Genomic DNA, 20,307 nt, shown 5'->3' with positions numbered 1-20,307 from the left:
TAATTTATTATTACTTTTGTCAGATTAAAGTTATTTCTGTGACCATTGTGACTTTTTCTTTCATTGACCAAAGGGTACCAACAATTTTGTCCACGTCTGTATGTGGGGTAGACAATATGATTACTAGAACTGTCTTTTGTCATCCTTGCAACATAATGCAGTGGCCCCTCAAGTTACAATATAACCATAATATTAATTGGTTCTGGGATGACTACTGTATGTTTAAACCATTGTAACTTGAGTCCATAACTCTATGGAAAACTGGTATACATAGGAGCAGCTCAACCTGGTGCAGACGGAGGGCAGTACAGGATATGTAGGACCACACTGTACTGTAAAAAGGAGATACTAGACACCAATACATGTGTCTTACCAGAGAAATGGCCATGTTGATTGGTTGGATGTGTATGTGAAGCAGGGTATGACTCTAGTTTCAACTTATGATGGCCCAGAAAAGACTATTGTCAGTTGAAGATATTGTATCCCGAGGCCATTGTATCTTGAGGGACCACTGGTATTGGCATTTCTGTTTTACATTATGTGTGTCTTACCTGTGATACCGGGATTATTGCCCTTGTATTAACAGCAATATGCCTAGGAAGTCAAGACAGGATAACAAGATGTAGTTGACAATGAGAAAAAAAATCTAACCATAAAATTATACTAACAATAGAAATAGGACTTCTTAACCTCAGATGCTCAGTTGATAAGTATGCTATGCCAAAATGAAAATAGATACCCATAAGAAAAGCATATGAGGGGTGCTGTATTTGACCAATGGGACCAGTACTCCCTATTCCTCACCAGACCACCAGAAATAATCAGGTCATTCGACCATCAGGTCATTGAATGAGCCAATAACTGAGGCCATGGATGATGGGATTGTGCCATTAGTGCTAATGAAATGTGGCCAAAAGCAGGAGGGTAAGGGTGCACTCACACGCTGTGGATTTTGCAGCAGAAATTTCTGTAACTGAAAAGCAGTTCTATTCACCTCTGTCCAGGTGCATGCTGCCCCATTTCAAATGAATGGAACTGATTTTCAGTCACTTAAATTTCGGAAAGAAAATCCACAGCATGTGAGTGCAACAGTTGTGGCGCTCAAAATCTTGGGAGTAATCATCTGAACCATTGTACAGAATGAGGCCTGATATGCCCACTTTTCAAATACAACTTTTTATTAAAGGTTTTACTGATAGACAGTGATATATAAGCTTTTTTATCATCCAGTAAATCGACATTATTGCAGGGGTATCTAGGGCTGGCCTGCTTGATTCTGAACTGCATAGATACCCATCAAAATGTTTAAAGAAATGACCAGATTGTTTGAGATTTACCTGTCAAATGAATCTTGTGTCATCTCAAGAAAGGACTGCTCTTCTGCAATTCCAGCGTTGTTCACTAAAAGGTCCACAGGTCCAACTGAGCTCAGGGCAGCTTCTGTTGCAGGCCAGTCCACCAGGTCCACACACACAGTCTGCACACCAGGGCACTAAAGAATAAGTCATCAGCTGAAGCTGTGGTTGAATGAAGGGCACAATCTGCTTGTACACAAGTGCTGGCCAAATAGTAAAACATGATCCAAAGTCTGACTGGTGACCACCAGTATAAGCACATGTAGCCAAACTCAAATTTCACCTGGAAGAAGACGGAAAGCTGAAACTCGAGTTGGGCTACAAATGGCTAGATTTATATCATCCCGCTGAAGATTTGCTGTGAGTATCTTTAGACTCTCAGACTGGGGCAAGTGATATTTCTGTTTCACAGAAACCTCACTTTCTATTAGTAATACTGCAACCAACAATGTATGTAGTATGCCCGGCACCAAGCATAGTAATTTTTTGTGCTTTGCCTTATCACAAGGGGGTGGATCCATCTTGGTGGCTGATATTTCACAAGCTACAACTCAATAAAAGTACAACAAAAAAAGGGTAACCACCTCTGGCACACATTGTAGAAGATTTTTAATATGCCTCTTTTAGAGTGACCTCACAGAGCCACCATAATCAAGACAGCCTGTGCTACCATTGTGTCACTTACAGTGCCAACTACCGTGACCCTGCCAGCATAAGACCTATTGCACTAGTGTACCTGTGACAAAGCAAGAAAAGCATTTTACCAACATCTTTCATTCTCCTAATGTCTGAAGAGTCAAGTTTTTGTAGTTCTAACAATTCAATAAATGTTCAGCATATTCCAGGAATTAGAATATAACCAGGAGTTCTTGAAAGTGTTGAGGAACTGATGGAAAGCCTACCTGTTCATAAGACTCTGTTTACACGCCATTTTAGCCTATCATCAGGCATAACTGCTCAGGATGTACAGTATATGTCAAAGCAAGCTTATGACATATGCCATATGCAGCGACACCCCTGAGGAGCCGGTATAGAGGACGGGAGTGGTAGTGGCCCTGATGAAGTGTTGTGTCAAGGTGTACTCTCTCAGCCCATTTCTCCCTTGGGATCGGAAATATAGTATTGAAGAATGAGGCCACAGTTAAATGTAATTTAGTATTTTTCACTAAGTGCAACATAGAACTTTAAATGCATACAGCAGAAAACTTCAAGTGCAGATTGGAGGCATGGAGGGATATGGAGGCAGGTTGGTTGGTGCCAATTTAGCGCTTAGATGATACCGGCAAATAGGTAGTTTGGTGTTGAGTGGCTTAACTGTAATCCCACAACTAGCAGCGGTGTCTCCTATGCTGATGGTAGCAGTTCACACAGGTGTCTGGAATCTCAAGGCTTTACTTGGGAGAAATTGGTTTGTTTCTTTCTGGAGAATCTGAATCAGGAGCAGGAGCTCTGCAGTGTTCTTCCTCTCCATCTTGAATGTGCCTCTTTTTGCTATGTATATATATATATATGTACTATGCTGTATAATGTGACATGCTTGTTTGGAAAAGACTGTTTAGCCGAAACACATCACATTTGCCTGTATTCTGTTTATGGCAATAAAGTGAAGATTTATTACCATCAAAGAGCGAGTGCTGATCCACTTCTTCTACTTCCTCTCCTCTCTGGACAGGAGCTCCATCTTAGCAGAGAGCAGGTTCAGCCCACTTCTGCCAAAAGTGGTGGACAACACGTTCCCTTCTGAGAACTATGGCCAGAAGTAAATAGTGTACAATACATAATCCACAACAAAGCAAACTATGCACAAATTGTAGTACCCCTAGATCTAGAGTACTACACATACAACATTCATCAGCCATAGGGGCCCTTTGTTAAAGAACAATTGGAGGAGATTAATTAAAACTGGTATAAAGTGAAACTGGCAAAGTTGCCCATAGCAACCAATCAGATCCCACCTTGCACTTTCCAAAGTAAAGGGTGCAATCTGATTGGTTGTTATGGGCAACTATACCAGTTTTCTTTTACACCAGTTTTAATAAAGCTCCTAAATGGTACTATTTTTTTTAGGAACACACAGTCTGCTGCACTTTCCTATAGTTTATAGTTGAAATTAACGGTATGAGGATGTATTCCAGTCAGACAAAAGCCATATGGGCACTCTTTTGTTCTCCATCTGGTGAATCGGGTCCTATGGAAATATTACGGTATATGGTAGCAAGTTTTCTTGCTGTATACGGTATGTCAGGCTAAGTACACAGAAGCAGTAGCTACATTCACACACACAAAAAAAAAATTAAACGTCCGTTAAAACCATTTTTAACTGCCATTTTTTCACCGGATTCCTTTCTGAAAAAAAGTCCATTAAAATGGCGCTGTCCTATTTTTTGGTGTCCGTTATTCACGTCCCATTTAAACAGTCATGTAAATGAAGCCACTGTTTGGCACAAAGTGAAACACTGAAACCATACTTGAAAAAAAAAAACAATAGCCATCATGGACCCAAATATATAGTGCTACGCTACTGCTCCCTGTCTTGAATGAACTTGCCCGGAAAAAGAGATACCGACTGAGTGCATGGATGAATGCATGAAGAAGCTGGCACATTGGAAAGAACCCACAGTGAGGCAAGCAAAATGGACTAAAGTTTTTATAAACCTGTTTTGATATGTATTTAACCTTTTTTCATTGAATAAAGGACACTAATTAAATATTGTGACAGTAAAGGGAATTGTATGTGGAGGATTTTCCTCCCAGTGTGTGCTGCTGGACTAATTAGCAGTCAGGTAAGGTCAAACACCGGACTGGATCGCAGTTGCCGGTCCGGGTTTTTGATAACATCTAGCTGCCTTTAAATGATGAATCTAATTATATTTCTACACCTATTTTCTGCATAAATTACTAAGATAATTTTTGAGATACACCTTACAACAATCATATAATACTTGCAGAGTATTACACATTCTTCTATATAAAAAGGCTACTTATGGTCTAAATGTCATGCTATGGGTAAGATTACCTCTTGTGCTAGGCTGTCCAGGTCCTCTGCTGTACGGCTCAGCGCGACCACTTCAGCTCCTAATGCCCACAGAGCCTTCACCGTTTCCCGACCTATCCCTGCAAGAAAAAAGCTGCAGCTATACAAACCGTCCAGACATGATACCGTTTTAGCTAAAAGTTTAATGACTAGTCAGAGTTTCCCAACTATTTTTCTATTATATTTGTTGGTAAAACTTGGTTTAGGGATGATCTTTGGTCCTTATGGTTAAATAGTGAGCAAAATTGAACTGAAGGTTACTTGGTGCTAATAATGTCAATGTGTTCAGCTGGCGTACGTACCCTTCCCAGCGCCAGTCACTACAGCTCGATGTCCTTTAAAGCTCATCTCCATTGCGCCTGCAATCACAAGAGCATCAAGAGGATGCAGTATCTTCTATATAGTTTGGCTGGCAAAAGGGTTATATATACTTCAAGTCATCAGGTGCTTACCTTCCCTCTGGGGTGAACAACAAGCTAGTGCAGGAATCATCAGATGAATACATTATTTCACATATTTACATAAAATACCTGACACCATTACTTAACTCTTACCTTACTCTTAGAGCTCATGCACAGGACTGGTACTTGCTCAGTAAATGGCTGGTATGCAGTTTACAGGCACTGGCCATGTGCACTCCATAGTGCAAATGGAGTGCAAGCTACGACCGAAGATAAGACTTTACCTATCTTTTGCGGAGCAGAGGTACAGATCAGAAGCCCACGGAATCACTATCGAGAGCTTCTGTGGGCTTTCGGGTCCATGCCTCCGCAATGCAAAAAGATAGAACATGTTCTATCTTTGGCTGTATGTTGCGGATTGTGGAACCATTCAAGTCAATGAGTCCACATCCACAAACTGAGGGCACACGGCCAGTGAGCCATAACACTTATGTGCATGAGCCCTTATCTATAACATGGGAGCAACTAGCATTTCTGCTGCCTGTTGGAGATTTCCAATGTTCCATATCTAGACATACAGTACAGACCAAAAGTTTGGACACACCTTCTCATTCAAAGAGTTTTCTTTATTTTCATGACAATGGAAATTGTAGATTCACACTGAAGGCATCAAAACTATGAATTAACACATGTGGAATTCTATACATAACAAAAAAGTGTGAAACAACTGAAAATACGTCATATTCTAGGTTCTTCAAAGTAGCCACCTTTTGCTTTGATTACTGCTTTGCACACTCTTGGCATTCTCTTGATGAGCTTCAAGAGGTAGTCACCTGAAATGGTCTTCCAACAGTCTTGAAGGAGTTCCCAGAGATGCTTAGCACTTGTTGGCCCTTTTGCCTTCACTCTGCGGTCCAGCTCACCCCAAACCAACTCGTTTGGGTTCAGGTCCGGTGACTGTGGAGGCCAGGTCATCTGGCGCAGCACCCTATCACTCTCCTTCATGGTCAAATAGCCCTTACACAGCCTGGAGGTGTGTTTGGGGTCATTGACCTGTTGAGAAATAAATGATGGTCCAACTAAACGCAAACCGGATGAAATAGCATGCCGCTGCAAGATGCTGTGGTAGCCATGCTGGTTCAGTATGCCTTCAATTTTGAATAAATCCCCAACAGTGTCACCAGCAAAGCACCCCCACACCATCACACCTCCTCCTCCATGCTTCACGGTGGGAACCAGGCATGTAGAGTCCATCCGTTCACCTTTTCTGCGTTGCACAAAGACACGGTGGTTGGAACCAAAGATCTCAAATTTGGACTCATCAGACCAAAGCACAGATTTCCACTGGTCTAATGTCCATTCCTTGTGTTCTTTAGCCCAAACAAGTCTCTTCTGCTTGTTGCCTGTCCTTAGCAGTGGTTTCCTAGCAGATATTCTACCATGAAGGCCTGATTCACACAGTCTCCTCTTAACAGTTGTTCTAGAGATGTGTCTCCTGCTAGAACTCTGTGTGGCATTGACCTGGTCTCTATTCTATGCTGCTGTTAACCTGCGATTTCTGAGGCTGGTGACTCGGATAAACTTATCCTCCGCAGCAGAGGTGACTCTTGGTCTTCCTTTCCTGGGGCGGTCCGCATGTGAGTCAGTTTCTTTGTAGCGCTTGATGGTTTTTGTGACTGCACTTGGGGACACTTTCAAAGTTTTCCCAATTTTTCGGACTGACCTTCATTTCTTAAAGTAATGATGGCCACTCGTTTTTCTTTACTTAGCTGCTTTTTTCTTGCCATAATACAAATTCTAACAGTCTATTCAGTAGGACTATCAGCTGTGTATCCACCTGACTTCTCCACAACGCAACTGATGGTCCCAACCCCATTTATAAGGCAAGAAATCCCACTTATTAAACCTGACAGGGCACACCTGTGAAGTGAAAACCATTTCAGATGACTACCTCTTGAAGCTCATCAAGAGAATGCCAAGAGTGTGCAAAGCAGTAATCAAAGCAAAAGGTGGCTACTTTGAAGAACCTAGAATATGACATATTTTCAGTTGTTTCACACTTTTTTGTTATGTATATATGTGTTAATTCATAGTTTTGATGCCTTCAGTGTGAATCTACAATTTTCATAGTCATAAAAATAAAGAACTCTTTGAATGAGAAGGTGTGTCCAAACTTTTGGTCTGTACTGTAGGTTTTAGATTTTTCAATGCAATGGCAAACTTCATGGTAAGAGGCAAGGAGCTTATCCTCAAAGAAAAAAAAGAAAAAAAAACATTTACTATGTGTATAATTATCTCTTGTGGTTGTTAGTGATGGGATTAAGGCTATATGTAAGGTAATGAGTAAAGTACCTGGTGACTGGTGTTTACTCACCTCTGCAGGCTCCAGCTCTTTCGCCTGCTCCAATTCTTGGTCCACAACTAGGAATCTTGCCAGACAAGCAGGAATAGGTGTGGGGGCACTGGAGGTGACCATATACATTAGAAAGAAGTTGGTTGATCATTGAACTGCAGTTGAGCAAATGTCTGGTGAATGTTCCTTTCACAGACACGTCCATACACATTTTAGTCTATATTGGCCGTTGTTCAAATTGCAATACATGTTCAATGAAACTGAGTAATGGATTAAAGATCTTTCTGAGAACATTCTTTCAAAGAACATGGCTGACAATGTCTTAAAACGATAATGTTCTGTCATTGGTTTACTAAAACTATTGTTTGTTGTTAAATTTCAACTAGTGATGGCCGAACATCGGCCGGGACGATTCGCAAACGCGTGTTTGGGTCCAAATGTTAGCAAACTGCGCGTTCGTGGTGGGCCCCATTCACTTTAATGGCTGGCCAACCTGAAAAACCTTCAGGTCATATTTGCAGCCAGTAAACACTTACTAGAAGTATACAAATAGTCCCACAACATGGACAGTGACATACCAGAGGGGGATCATTGGCAAAAATTCCCACAAAAATGATGTATTTTAATCAGAGGCCATTTTTATGCGTCTTAAAGGGAAACTCTCAAAAATGTGCCCTACTGGAGCCTAGAAATTTTTTATTTGCTATCGGTTTGTTGTATACAAATGTGTAGCACTCCATGTTTTTGTATTCTGCAGAGTCCATTAAAAAATGCATACATTAACGTAGATTTTTTTCTACCATGGAATTGTATGGTGAAGGGATACCATTGTACGGCATCAGTTTGAGGCATCTGTTAACGCATACATTTTTGGTATGCATTAAATGGATGGCAAAAATAGGATGTGAACCCAGCCCTAGTGTCAGAATAAGCACCAATACACAGCGGAGCAGTGTGGCGGAGAGGAGAAGCCGCCATGTACTGACAGAGCACTACCTGGTACTGGTGGTCAGGCATGAGGACTGTGTTTCCCAAGGATCATTTTCTACTGGAAAATACAGGGCACAGTATAATACACTAGAATCTATATAATAAAAAGATATTAGCCCTACCCCAGAATAATAATACAATTAGGTGGTCATTTATTATATTGAAATACGTCTATGTTAGGCTTACTTCTGACACAGATTGTGGCGCAAATGTCCTTAGCACCGCAAGAGGTCCATGGCAAATTGTGCCAGCTCTGGCCACAGGTCAAACCTGCACATCCAGTAGTCAATGGGTTCCTCGCTCCTCAGAGTGTCCACATTGACTGTTAACCTGATGTAGTTGGACACCTGTTGGTCTAGGCGTTCTCTGAGGCTGGATCCGGAGGGCGGCTGTCGATGGGTTGGATCTCATATCTGAAGTGACGAACATATCTTCAAACCGCCCTCTTTTTGCAGGCACGTTAGGATTGGTACCAGCACCTGTTTCGCTGTGGGTGGAAATTCCTCTACCGGTGCCTTCAACAGCAGAATGCAGCATCTCTCCCAGCAAGGCCTGGAAATGCTGTATTCTGACAGCCCTCTGTGATGCTGGTAACATGTCCACCATTTTGTGTTTGTACCGAGGGTCTAAGTAGGTTGCCATTCTGTACAGTCCTTGACCTTTATGCTTTTTATACGGGGGTCCCTCTTCAAACACTGGAGCATGAAGGCCCCGATTTGCACTAAATTGGAAGCGGTGGAGCACCCTGGCTCCTGCTTATCGCCCAGGAGAATGTTGTCCTCGGCCCCCCCTCAGCCACGGACAACACCAGAGAGCTCCAAAAAGTTTAAAGCCTGTTCTTCTTGCTCCTCCTCCCTCCAGCCACCATCCTCCTCTGACTCCTCCTCAGACAATTGCTGACTTGTCTCAGATGGAGTAGCCTCCTCTGGGAATTCATTCAGCATTGCGACTTACTCATCTTCCTGCTCTTGCTCCTCGACGGCTTGATCAATGACACTACGCAATGCACGCTCCAGAAAGAAGTTTGGTGAGCTCATCAAATGGCCGCTCATGAGCAGCCACTGGCGCAGTTAAAAGAAACCAAGCTCTCCAGAACCTGTCCTGCCGTAGAGTTCGTACAGGTAGTGGTTAATGGCACGTTTCTGCTGGAGCAGCCTATCAAGCATATACAAGGTGGAGTTCCAGCGCATCGGTGGGATAGAAATGTGATACAAATGTATAAGAATGAGTGGAATAATGGTGATTGACACTCAAGTAGTCATGAAACCTTAGTTAGTATAGCCGTGTATATAAGTGGAAAAGTACTGAGGGTACTGGAGTTCAGGAAAACAAAGAAGATTCTCAGGCATTGTCACAAATCAGGAAAACAAGTTATTGTGCATGAACACATGAATTGTTCATTATAAGATTTTTCTTATAAGACTTTTCTCATAATAATACTTTTCTCATAATAAGACATTTTTGTATCTGCGCATGGTCAAGTAAATATGATCACACGCTTACATGCCCAATCACTAGTTTATGAAATCATATTTGCTTATAAAATCAGGGGGCTTTCCACAGTGAATTTGCGATTCGTTGAAGACACGGCAGACTTGCCTTGCGCTGTTCCCCGATTCTTCCCTGTGCTAATTGTTGGAATCCCCCAATCTGTGGGCAACGGGTGATGCCACAATATCTGGTGATGTATTGATGCTTTACTCTTACTTATTCATGATAGTCAAGATAACTGTAGTTTTATAATTATGATAATAATATAATGGATGACAATAATAGTTATCATTAATATAAAGTAATTGTTTTGCTTTAACTCACTTAAGGTCCTAGTTTATGTGCTAGTGAGCACTCCTTAGTAGCATACATAAATTGGCGTAGTCGGCAGGATGCCAAATTGATATATCTCTGAAACAAATGTTTGTATTAGAAAATACATTTTTGCATAGAGATCAACAAGTGCCAGGGTATCTTTGTGCAAAATATTGTCATTTGGCAGTTTGTCAAAAAGTTTAGAAGATTAACTGTTTGGTGTCAGGATGTTTAAACGAAAATCTAAAGACAAGGTTGAAACTGCAGTGGAGATTCCCGGCTGGACAGAGACTCTGAATAACTGCACAAGAGTTATCTGGGGCAGGATTGTTGGAATAATGAGAGAGTAAGTTTAAGGGCATTGAACCTCTTGATGTTGTTAAAGTACTCAAGGGAGTCCCTGCTAAAGCAGGTGATGTAGTCTCTCTGGGGAGACTTTGCTGGATTTTGTTGACAGCCTATAAAAAGGCTCATACAAGATTACAACAAGTTTTGAAAGAATGTCGTAAATTAGAGCAGAAAAGTGTTGAGCAAGAAGGACAGATTATCCTTTTGCAGTGTGGTCAGAGACTAATCAAGGATAAATTAGAGCATTACCAACACATTGCTGAAACTGCTGATGCAAAGGTAGCCCAGACCAAACATAGAAAAAGGAAAGGTCCAAAAAGTGCAGATTTAGTGGAAATGATGTCCTTATAATATTAGAAATTATGTGTTTCTTTGTGTTAGCAGTTGTTTCAGGATGAGAGAAAGCGTTGTACTACATTATAGCCACCAATTGGTCCTATTGGGGTGGATTTTGTCGAAATTGGTTGTCAACATTGCATGAAGTAGATCCAGTAGAAGTTGTAAACTGTATGCAGAAAGTGACGGTTGGAAAAGCAAAAGAAGTGTTTGCCCTGAGAAGGACAATGGTGGTTAACTGAATGAAACTATGTTGACAGGAGACAGAGGGTATTCTTAAATAAATTATGTAAGTGATTAAACTAGGACTTGAAATGTTGCATTGTTAATTGTCTTTCTTTGATTTAATACAGATTGCGGAATAGAAGAGACAGAGTGGAGATAATGATTTTTTTTTGTTTCCCATTTCACAAGTTGCTCTTTTATCTTTTAGAAAGAATGTGTGGAACGAAAAAAAAGAGGGAAAAAACGTTCTTATGTAAGTTTTACCATGGTATTTATAGGTGGTTTCAATGACTAATAATTGTATATGATGTGGGATATCCCTTATATCAGGGGTGTCAAACTCAAATTCATCGGGGGCCGCATCAGCAGTTTGGTCACCCTCAAAGGGCCGGTTGTATCTGTAGGACTATGTGTCCACTCTTTATTATCATAAATTATTGTCACTGCATTCAATTATTACTGTTTTTTGTAATAATGTAAGTAATAACTAGCTCTGAAAGCTTGACCTGCAAGCGCTGACTGGGGTCACATAGCATTATACTGATTTATGATGCTATGTAACCCTTACAGTTCTGGAATGTGTTGGATAACACTGACATAATGCTGTCAGTGTTATCCAACACATTCCAGAACTGTAAGGGTTACTGTATTTTTCGCCCTATAAGACGCACCTAGGTTTTTCAGGAGGAAAATAAGAAAAAAATTATTTTTAACCAAAAGGTGTGCTTTTGGTGGGTTTTGAACTAATTGTGGTCTGTGGGCGGCACTGTTATGGGGGATCTGTGGGTGACACTGTTATGGGGGATCTGTGGATGGCACTGTTATGGGGGATCTGTGGGTGGCACTGATGGGGGATCTGTGGGTGGCACTTATGGGGGATCTGTGGGTGGCACTTATGGGGGATCTGTGGGTGGGACTTATGGGGGATCTGTGGGTGGCACTTATGGGGGATCTGTGGGTGGCACTTATGGGGGATCTGTGGGTGACACTTATGGGGGATCTGTGGGTAACACTTATGGGGGATCTGTGGGTGACACTTATGGGGGATCTGTGGGTGACACTTACGGGGGATCTGTGGGTGACACTTATGGGGGATCTGTGGGTGACACTTATGGGGGATCTGTGGGTGACACTTATGGGAGATCTGTGGGTGACACTTATGGGGGATCTGTGGGTGACACTTATGGGGGATCTGTGGGTGACACTTATGGGGGATCTGTGGGTGACACTTATGGGGGATCTGTGGGTGGCTCTTATGGGGGATCTGTGTATGACAGTTATGGGGGGATCTGTGGATGACACATATATAGCATCTTATACTATGTGTCATCCACAGATCCCCTCCATAAGTGTCCCTGTAGTGAATGACCCTCAATACATGGGCTAGGGGCCGGCATCTGCTTTTATAATGACAGCGGGGCCCACGCAGTGACTGTATTCTACTACACAGGCCCCGCTCACTGTATAATCCTATGTATAATAGTTAATTGTATGTAATCGCATAATCAGCGCTGTGTATTACGGTACTTACAACTACAAGCGCTCGCCGCTCGGTAGGCAGAGAGGAGGGAGAAGGCAGGCCGGGAGGACAGGCGCTGGCAGCGTGAGTCATACGTCATGCGCCCACGCCGCCTGCTTCATTCATAAAGTGGGCGGCGCAGGCGCGTGACGTATGACTCACACTGTCAGCGCCCATCCTCCCAGCCTGCCTCCTCCCTCCTCTCGGCGAGCGCTTGTAGTTGTAAGTACCGGTAATTCACAGCGCTCCTTATGCGATTTATTATCACTTCCTGCAGGGGCCGCCTTCAGGAAGTGATAATAAAAGGTGAAGGCTGGCGGCCGGCGGCGGCGGCTACGCGGGCCACATGATGAGGTCTGGCGGGCCGGATTCAGCCCGCGGGCCTTGTGTTTGACACCCGTGCCTTATATAATTAAATCCATGTGGCATCGTATTGATTGGGTTGTCTTATTCTGCTAACATGTACTTTTTATGTTTTGTCTTGTCAGCTACAAGTATCCAGATAAACAAGCCTGTTGCATGATAAATGTTACTTTAGATGGAAAACTTTGGGCCGGAGCTCCAGTAGATAGGGGCTACCGACCTTCTTATGTACATGAAGATACAGGAAAAGTTGTTGTACGGTCCGAAGTAAACATTACTTGCTGTCAGCAACCTGCTGATTTTCCTGCCTTAATTTGGACTGCAAGATTTAATCTTGCAAAAGAGTGTGCTAATAAGACTGTACCTAATACAACGTTCTAGTGGAATTTGACAAATATTAAAGGGGTTGTCCGAGTTATGAAAAAAAACATATAGCACTGAAAATCTGATGGGCAGCAATATATAACTAAGCTAAGCAAGTTTTATGCAAAAAAAAAAAATCTATTTCCTCATTTCCCTGATTCTCTTCTGGCCCTTTGTTTACATGCAATAAAAACAACCTCTGCGCCTCCCCCTGTTCTGCTAATGGATTGAATACAAGAGCTGCTCTGAGTGACATGTCTGCCTGCTGGGAGAATCAGCAGCATGTTGTACGTGTAGGACTACAAGTCCCAGCTGTATAATGACACTGCTAAGGGAGTGGATACAAGAGCTGCCCTAAATGCTGAGAGAATCAGCAGCATCTTGTATGTGTAGAACTACAAGTCCCAGCTGTATAATGACACTGCTAATACACACAGGATCTTCCCCCTACCTTCTTGTGCAATGCTCTCTCTAGTCTGTCAGTTCCTTTGCCCAGAATTGTCACTTCCTGCAGCTACCCAGTCTGTGCAGCTGAAGGGGTTAAGAATCCTAGGACAGAGTAAACAGCCCGGCAGTGAAGGGGGGCGTGGCCAGCACAGCGACATCTTGTTTACAGGCTTGTAAACAAACTTTATCAGAGCAGGGAGAGAAACTGACATCATAGGTCATGTGACCCTCAGTCAAATCTGATAAACCAAGCACTGCAGATAAAGTGGTTTAATTGTAAAGTTGTTATATTTGCCTAGTTAGAAACATAGAAAGAACAAATAAATAACTTGGACAACCCCTTTAATGTTTTGTCCTGCAATAATGCTTCTACCATCCAAGGTCGAGAATGACGGTGGAGTCAATATTTGGTGTTTGTGAATATAAACACAGTTGTACTACATTCTGGACATATTAAAAGACTGCCATCTACCTCTGAAAAGGTGGGCCAACATGCTCAAGTGTTGTTTCCACTCTCAACAGAATGTAAAACCAGAAGAAAGAGTGCTGTGGTATGACACGTTGCTGGGAGGATGCGGCTCACTAACAGGGACAATAAATGGCTTTGACTATGAAACTTTAGCAAACAAAATGAACAATGCAGGAAGTAAAATCAATCATGCGTTAATCTTGCAATCTAAGTGGATGCCTACTATCTTTCATCCAGCTAGAATTTCTGCTGGAGTAGATAGTATGATGAATAACCTTACAAATGCTTCAAATAATTTAGCCTTGACCAAATTAATAAATTGGACAGTGTGTACATTGCAGTCCCTTTATCAACAGCAACAAAAAGTTAATATGCAGACGATGTTGCAGGAAATGAACAAGTATGGAGGGCCGTATTCAATTCTAGCCTTCCTAGGTCTAGTTGGATACATCTGGAAGCGCTAAAAATGGTCTGCAATGACACTACCTGTTTAGGCACTGTAATCATGTATAATGTTACTAAATCAAATCTTATGTGCAGATATGTAGTGATGCCATTAATAGGTGCCGCTGGGACTCAACATTATTGAAGCCCAGAATTATATGGCACTCATATAGATAAGGATAACAGGACTCATGATTTATCATCATGTATGATCAGACATTAGAAGCCCGTATATGTAAATTGCAAACTGCTGTATATGAACCATGTTTATTGCAGAATATGGTAAATGTATGTAAGTGGAATATTCTACCTTTGACTTACACAATGATGATTGAAGTGGCTCCACAGACCATTTGTATGGTTACTAATACTCCAGTGGTACGGAACATAACCGTTCCTTTCTCAGGACGTATTAGAAATCTGTCTTCCATTACTTGGCAAAAAGAAACATTTGTATTGCAGGAAGACCGAGAAGAAGTGGTATCACGTTATTGGTCTGTGGAATTGCTTGATGTGCCCCAATGGGACTTTAATTTGACTAAATTATATACAAACCGGATTCCAAAAAAGTTGGGACACTATACAAATCGTGAATGAAAACTGAATGCAATGATGTGGAGATGTGCAAATGTCCATATTTTATTTGTAATAGAATGTAGATGACAGATCAAACGTTAAATCCGAGTAAATGTATCATTTTAAAGGAAAAATACGTTGATTCAAATTTTCACGGTGTCAACAAATCCCCAAAAAGTTGGGACAAGTAGCAATAAGAGGCTGGAAAAGTAAATTTGAGCATAACGAAGAGCTGGAAGACCAATTTACACTAATTAGGTCAATTGTCAACATGATTGGGTATAAAAAGAGCTTCTCAGAGTGGCAGTGTCTCTCAGAAGCCAAGATGGGTAGAGGATCACCAATTCCCACAATGTTGCGCAGAAAGATAGTGGAGCAATATCAGAAAGGTTTTACCCAGCGAAAAATTGTAAAGACTTTGCATCTATCATCATCAACTGTGCATAACATCATCCGAAGATTCAGAGAATCTGGAACAATCTCTGTGCGTAAGGGTCAAGGCCGTAAAACCATACTGGATGCCCGTGATCTCCGGGCCCTTAAACGACACTGCACCACAAACAGGAATGCTACTGTAAAGGAAATCACAGAATGGGCTCAGGAATACTTCCAGAAACCATTGTCCGTGAACACAATCCACCGTGCCATCCGCCGTTGCCAGCTGAAACTCTACAGTGCAAAGAAGAAGCCATTTCTAAGTAAGATCCACAAGCTCAGGCGTTTTCACTGGGCCAGGGATCATTTAAAATGGAGTGTGGCAAGATGGAAGACTGTTCTGTGGTCAGACGAGTCACGATTTGAAGTTCTTTTTGGAAATCTGGGACGCCATGTCATCCGGACCAAAGAGGACAATGACAACCCAAGTTGTTATCAACGCTCAGTTCAGAAGCCTGCATCTCTGATGGTATGGGGTTGCATGAGTGCGTGTGGCATGGGCAGCTTGGATGTCTGGAAAGGCACCATCAATGCAGAAAAATATATTCAGGTTCTAGAACAACATATGCTCCCATCCAGACGTCATCTCTTTCAGGGAAGACCCTGCATTTTTCAACAAGATAATGCCAGACCACATTCTGCATCAATCACAACATCATGGCTGCGTAGGAGAAGGATCTGGGTACTGAAATGGCCAGTCTGCAGTCCAGATCTTTCACCTATAGAGAACATTTGGCGCATCATAAAGAGGAAGGTGCAACAAAGAAGGCCCAAGACGATTGAACAGTTAGAGGCCTGTATTAGACAAGAATGGGAGAGCATTCCTATTTCTAAACTTAAGAAACTGGTCTCCCCAGACATCTGTTGAGTGTTGTAAGAAGAAGGGGAGATGCCACACAGTGGTGAAAATGGCCTTGTCCCAACTTTTTGGGGATTTGTTGACACCATAAAATTCTGATTCAACATATTTTTCCCTTAAAATTGTACATTTTCTCAGTTTAAACTTTTGTTCCGTGATTTATGTTCTATTCTGAATAAAATATTAGAAGTTGGCACCTCCACATCATTGCATTCAGTTTTTATTCACGATTTGTATAGTGTCCCAACTTTTTTGGAATCCGGTTTGTAATATCATAAATCAATCAAATTTAGTTAGAGATCATATAAAATATTTGAATTGAAATCTTGCTCAACATATGGTGGCCACGACCATAGTAGGTGAAAGACTTGTAAGGATGGGATCAAGTATACAGGAGGCTACATCACATCATTGGTGGGATTGGTCTTCCTGGGTTACTCCCCATCTGCTACCAAAGTCTTGAACTTTTTGGTACACCCTCTTTTGGTGATCATGATAGTTATTGTGATCTTGTCCATTTGGAACATATAGATGGATTATAAAACATGTTGTCAAAGGCCAAAATCGGTCATGGTTTCATATACTAATTGAGTTTCAATCAAGGGCCCTTTGTGATACAAATGTGATACGAATGTATAAGAATGAGTAGAATAATGGTGATTGACACTCAAGTAGGCATGAAACCTTATTTAGTATAGCCGTGTATATAAGTGCAAAAGTACTGAGGGTACTGGAGTTCCGGAAAACAAAGAAGATTCTCAGGCATTGTCACAAATCAGGAAAACAAGTTATTGCGCATGGACACATGAATTGTTCATTATAAGATTTTTCTCATAATAAGACTTTTCTCATAATAAGACTTTTCTCTCTGCGCATGATCAAGTAAATATGATCACACGCTTACATGCCCAATCACGAGTTTATGAAATCATATTTGCTTATAAAATTAGGAGGGTTTCCGCAGGGAATTTGGGATTCGTTGAAGACACGGCAGACGTGCCTTGCGCTGTTCCCAGATTCTTCCCCCTACTGATTGTTGGAATCCCCAATCTGTAGTAGTGTTAGCAACACTTTTATCAGGTAAAACAGTCGGGCAGTCACAAATCTGACGTCTGACGGGCAAGTGGTGTCGCCACTGAATGTCAGCAAGGCGAGTCATGGCTGTGTAAGATCTTCTAAAATGGGCAGAGAGATTTTCCTGGCCTGCCGCAAGACTTCCTGGACCCCGGGGTATTGGGCAACAAATCGCTGCATGACTAAGTTCACGATGTGTGCCATGCATGGCACGTGTGTCATTTTGCCCTGTTTCAGCGCGCTCAGCAGATTGGCACCGTTGTTGCACACCACTTTACTAACTGTCAAATTGAGCGGGGTTAGCCACTGATCGGCCTGTGACTGCAGAGCTGAAAGCAGTGCAGGACCAGTGTGGCTCTTGGCTTCCAGGTGTAAGGGCCAGCCCCTGGAATTGTAGGGTTATATAGACTGTGATGATTTATTCCCACCACTAGAGGTCGCTGTGGCTCTGAGTAAGAGGAAGCTGAGGATTTTGCGAGACACAGGAGGAGGAGGAGCCAGGAAATTTGATAGCCAGAATATGTCACTGTCGGACTGGGTGACAAGGTTACGGAGTGCTGCTATGATTTACAATGTCGGCCCAGAACTACAGGTGGGAATCGCATTCGCAGCCTTAGAGGGTGAGGCCCGGAGGAATGTTTTCCTACAACCAGAAGCCACCCACCGTAATGGCCGAGATACAAAGAAAAGAGGCTGAGGAAACAGCCGGTATGGGGCCTGTAGACCGGATATTGTGGGAACAATTTATTCTAGGACTCCACAGTAGTCCCCTGAGACAGGCCTTGCGGGAACGATTTTCGGCAAATATTGAAAGAGGCGGTGGCACTGAGCAAGGAGGAAAGTTATGCCACTGGAGCGATACGGACCCAGATTGCAACACCTGTCGGGGCTGCAAGGAATGAAGAGGTCCTGTTCAAAGTGGTACAAGACCGGCAGAGCTCCCTGAGTGCCATGCATGAGAAGTTAGCGCAAATGGAAAGGTGGATGGGGTCGTGCTCCTGAAGTTTCTTGTCGGGCCCAACAACTATCCTATCAGGCAGCATTGCTGGCTCCTGTACCAGAGCATCCTTGCCCTAGTTTGCTTCATCGCCAAGACCCCCAATATCCTCCACTGAGGCCAAGGCAGTCAAGTGGCATCCCCCGCATACAGGCAAAGAGAAAGCCGCCGAGAGGCACAGTGTTGGTGGTGTGGAAATATAGGACATTTCACCAGAGAGTGTTGGCATACTCTGTCTGAACATTCAGAACTGCTGGGCTATTGGAAACAAGGCACTCCGCACAAACCTATCCAGAGGGCAGTTCAACGGCGGATCCGATTCTGTGAGATTCGGAAAAGAGTCCCAGCACACCAATCTGTAACTATCCGAGCGCTGGGAAAGGCTACCCTCTCCCACCCTCTCAGTCAGGAGGCCCGTGTGTTAACCAACGTAACCAATAAAGAAGGGGGCTGATGGCAAGATGAAGATGTTGGACTGTGGCAGATGAAAGGCGGGGTAACTCAGTGAAAGAAACCCGATAGAGAAGAAAGGACTGACCTTGATGCCGAGATGAAGTCCATACAGACCAGAGAACGATCAACCACCTCATGGGTGAAAGAACGTCGTCAGCGGCTCCAGACCGTCCGCCGGGTAGCAGGTCAGCGGTTACAAGAGAGAATCCATACGGGCCATCCTCCAGTCCAGTGGGTTCCACTGCAGCCTAGTGAACAAGTACTGGTGCGAGAGAAACGTCCCAGAGGCAAGTTGAGCGAGCGTTGGGAGGTACGGCCATACAAAGTGATCAAGAGAGTGTGTCCCAATGGTCCTGAGCCTGTTAGAGTGGATGAATCCAGGCTGGCAGCTCCCAGTGGGGAAAATCAGGTCTTAACAGAAGGCCAAGAGCTCTGGAGATCCAGTAGGCTTACTGAAGGGGTTCCACCAGACAAGTGCGCTGCTGATGAGTTCATTTGGTCTGCCTGTAGGTATTGTGGACAATGTTGTACTGCTGTTTAAATATTCTATTAATAATATTGTGTTTCATGGAGTATCCGCAAGGCCGAGGATGGCCACATTTAAAGTGGGGGGGGGGGGGGGCATGTAAGGGCCAGCCCCTGGAATTGTAGGGTTATATAGACTGTGATGATTTATTCCCACCACTAGAGGTTGCTGTGGCTCTGAGTAAGAGGAAGCTGAGGATTTTGTGAGACACAGGAGGAGGAGGAGCCAGGAGTTCCCGGGTTTTGGAGGCCGGGTGCGTATCCTGGGGAGCTGTGAGGATGGCTGCCATGTTAGGAGCCAAGTAAAGGCTAGTGATGGGACACGAGGCCTGACTAATGGAATCCTGTGTTTGAGATAGCTCAAGATAGACTCTTAATTGAAGTGCTGCAGCTGTAACCCAGAGAGAGAGAAGCAAGCCACGCGCTGAGAAAAGCAAGTGATCGATTCAGGAGCCAGAGGACACAGGCCACCACACATCGGACAAGACAAGCATCCACCTCGTGGGAGAAGATGACATCACAGACCTCTACTCAGATAACTCCAGGAACTGTGAGTGTGCCTCGGTGCTAATCTGCGGTAGGGCATTGACCAGGGGACTTTAGGAGCGCTGTAGAAGCGTACCCTGGTTTGCAGGGGTTAAAGATAGGAGTTTATTAGCTGAGTGTAGCCTGGACTCTGATGTGTTTTCTGTTAGAAAGCATTTATCCTAACTCTTGTTCAAGTATTCTGTGTAAACCTGTTCATACTGTTATTGCTATTTCTTCATTGCGCCTCTGGTGCCGTGGTACTATACTGTTAATCCGATTTTCCGGCAGTTACATCTTGTTCTTTAATAAAGCCGATTTATGCTTCAGTATCCTTGTCTGCTCTACTGTACTTGAATACTGCCTTGCGGTCTCTTCCTCCTTTGACCACTACACAGGCACAACAGCCG

General features: G+C 43.1%; 1 protein-coding gene across 1 annotated transcript in view; it reads right to left on the bottom strand.

The window, feature by feature from the left end:
• The window catches only part of LOC122941096 (L-xylulose reductase-like), a 42,463-nt gene extending 37,655 nt beyond the window's left edge, over window positions 1-4,808 (bottom strand). Inside the window, exons 1-4 of the mRNA XM_044298097.1 lie at window positions 4,692-4,808; window positions 4,372-4,469; window positions 1,338-1,492; window positions 552-594 (exon numbers count right to left, since the gene is read on the bottom strand). Of these exons, the coding sequence (XP_044154032.1) occupies window positions 552-594; window positions 1,338-1,492; window positions 4,372-4,469; window positions 4,692-4,743 (348 nt within the window). The 5' untranslated portion in view covers window positions 4,744-4,808. The remainder of the gene's footprint in view (window positions 1-551; window positions 595-1,337; window positions 1,493-4,371; window positions 4,470-4,691) is intronic.
• Window positions 4,809-20,307: the final 15,499 nt, after the last annotated feature.

This window comes from Bufo gargarizans, chromosome 6 (genome assembly GCF_014858855.1).
Source record: "Bufo gargarizans isolate SCDJY-AF-19 chromosome 6, ASM1485885v1, whole genome shotgun sequence".
NCBI lineage: Eukaryota > Metazoa > Chordata > Amphibia > Anura > Bufonidae > Bufo > Bufo gargarizans.
The sequence above is the reverse complement of the archived record's forward strand: the minus strand, read 5'-3'. Positions and strand labels throughout refer to the sequence as shown.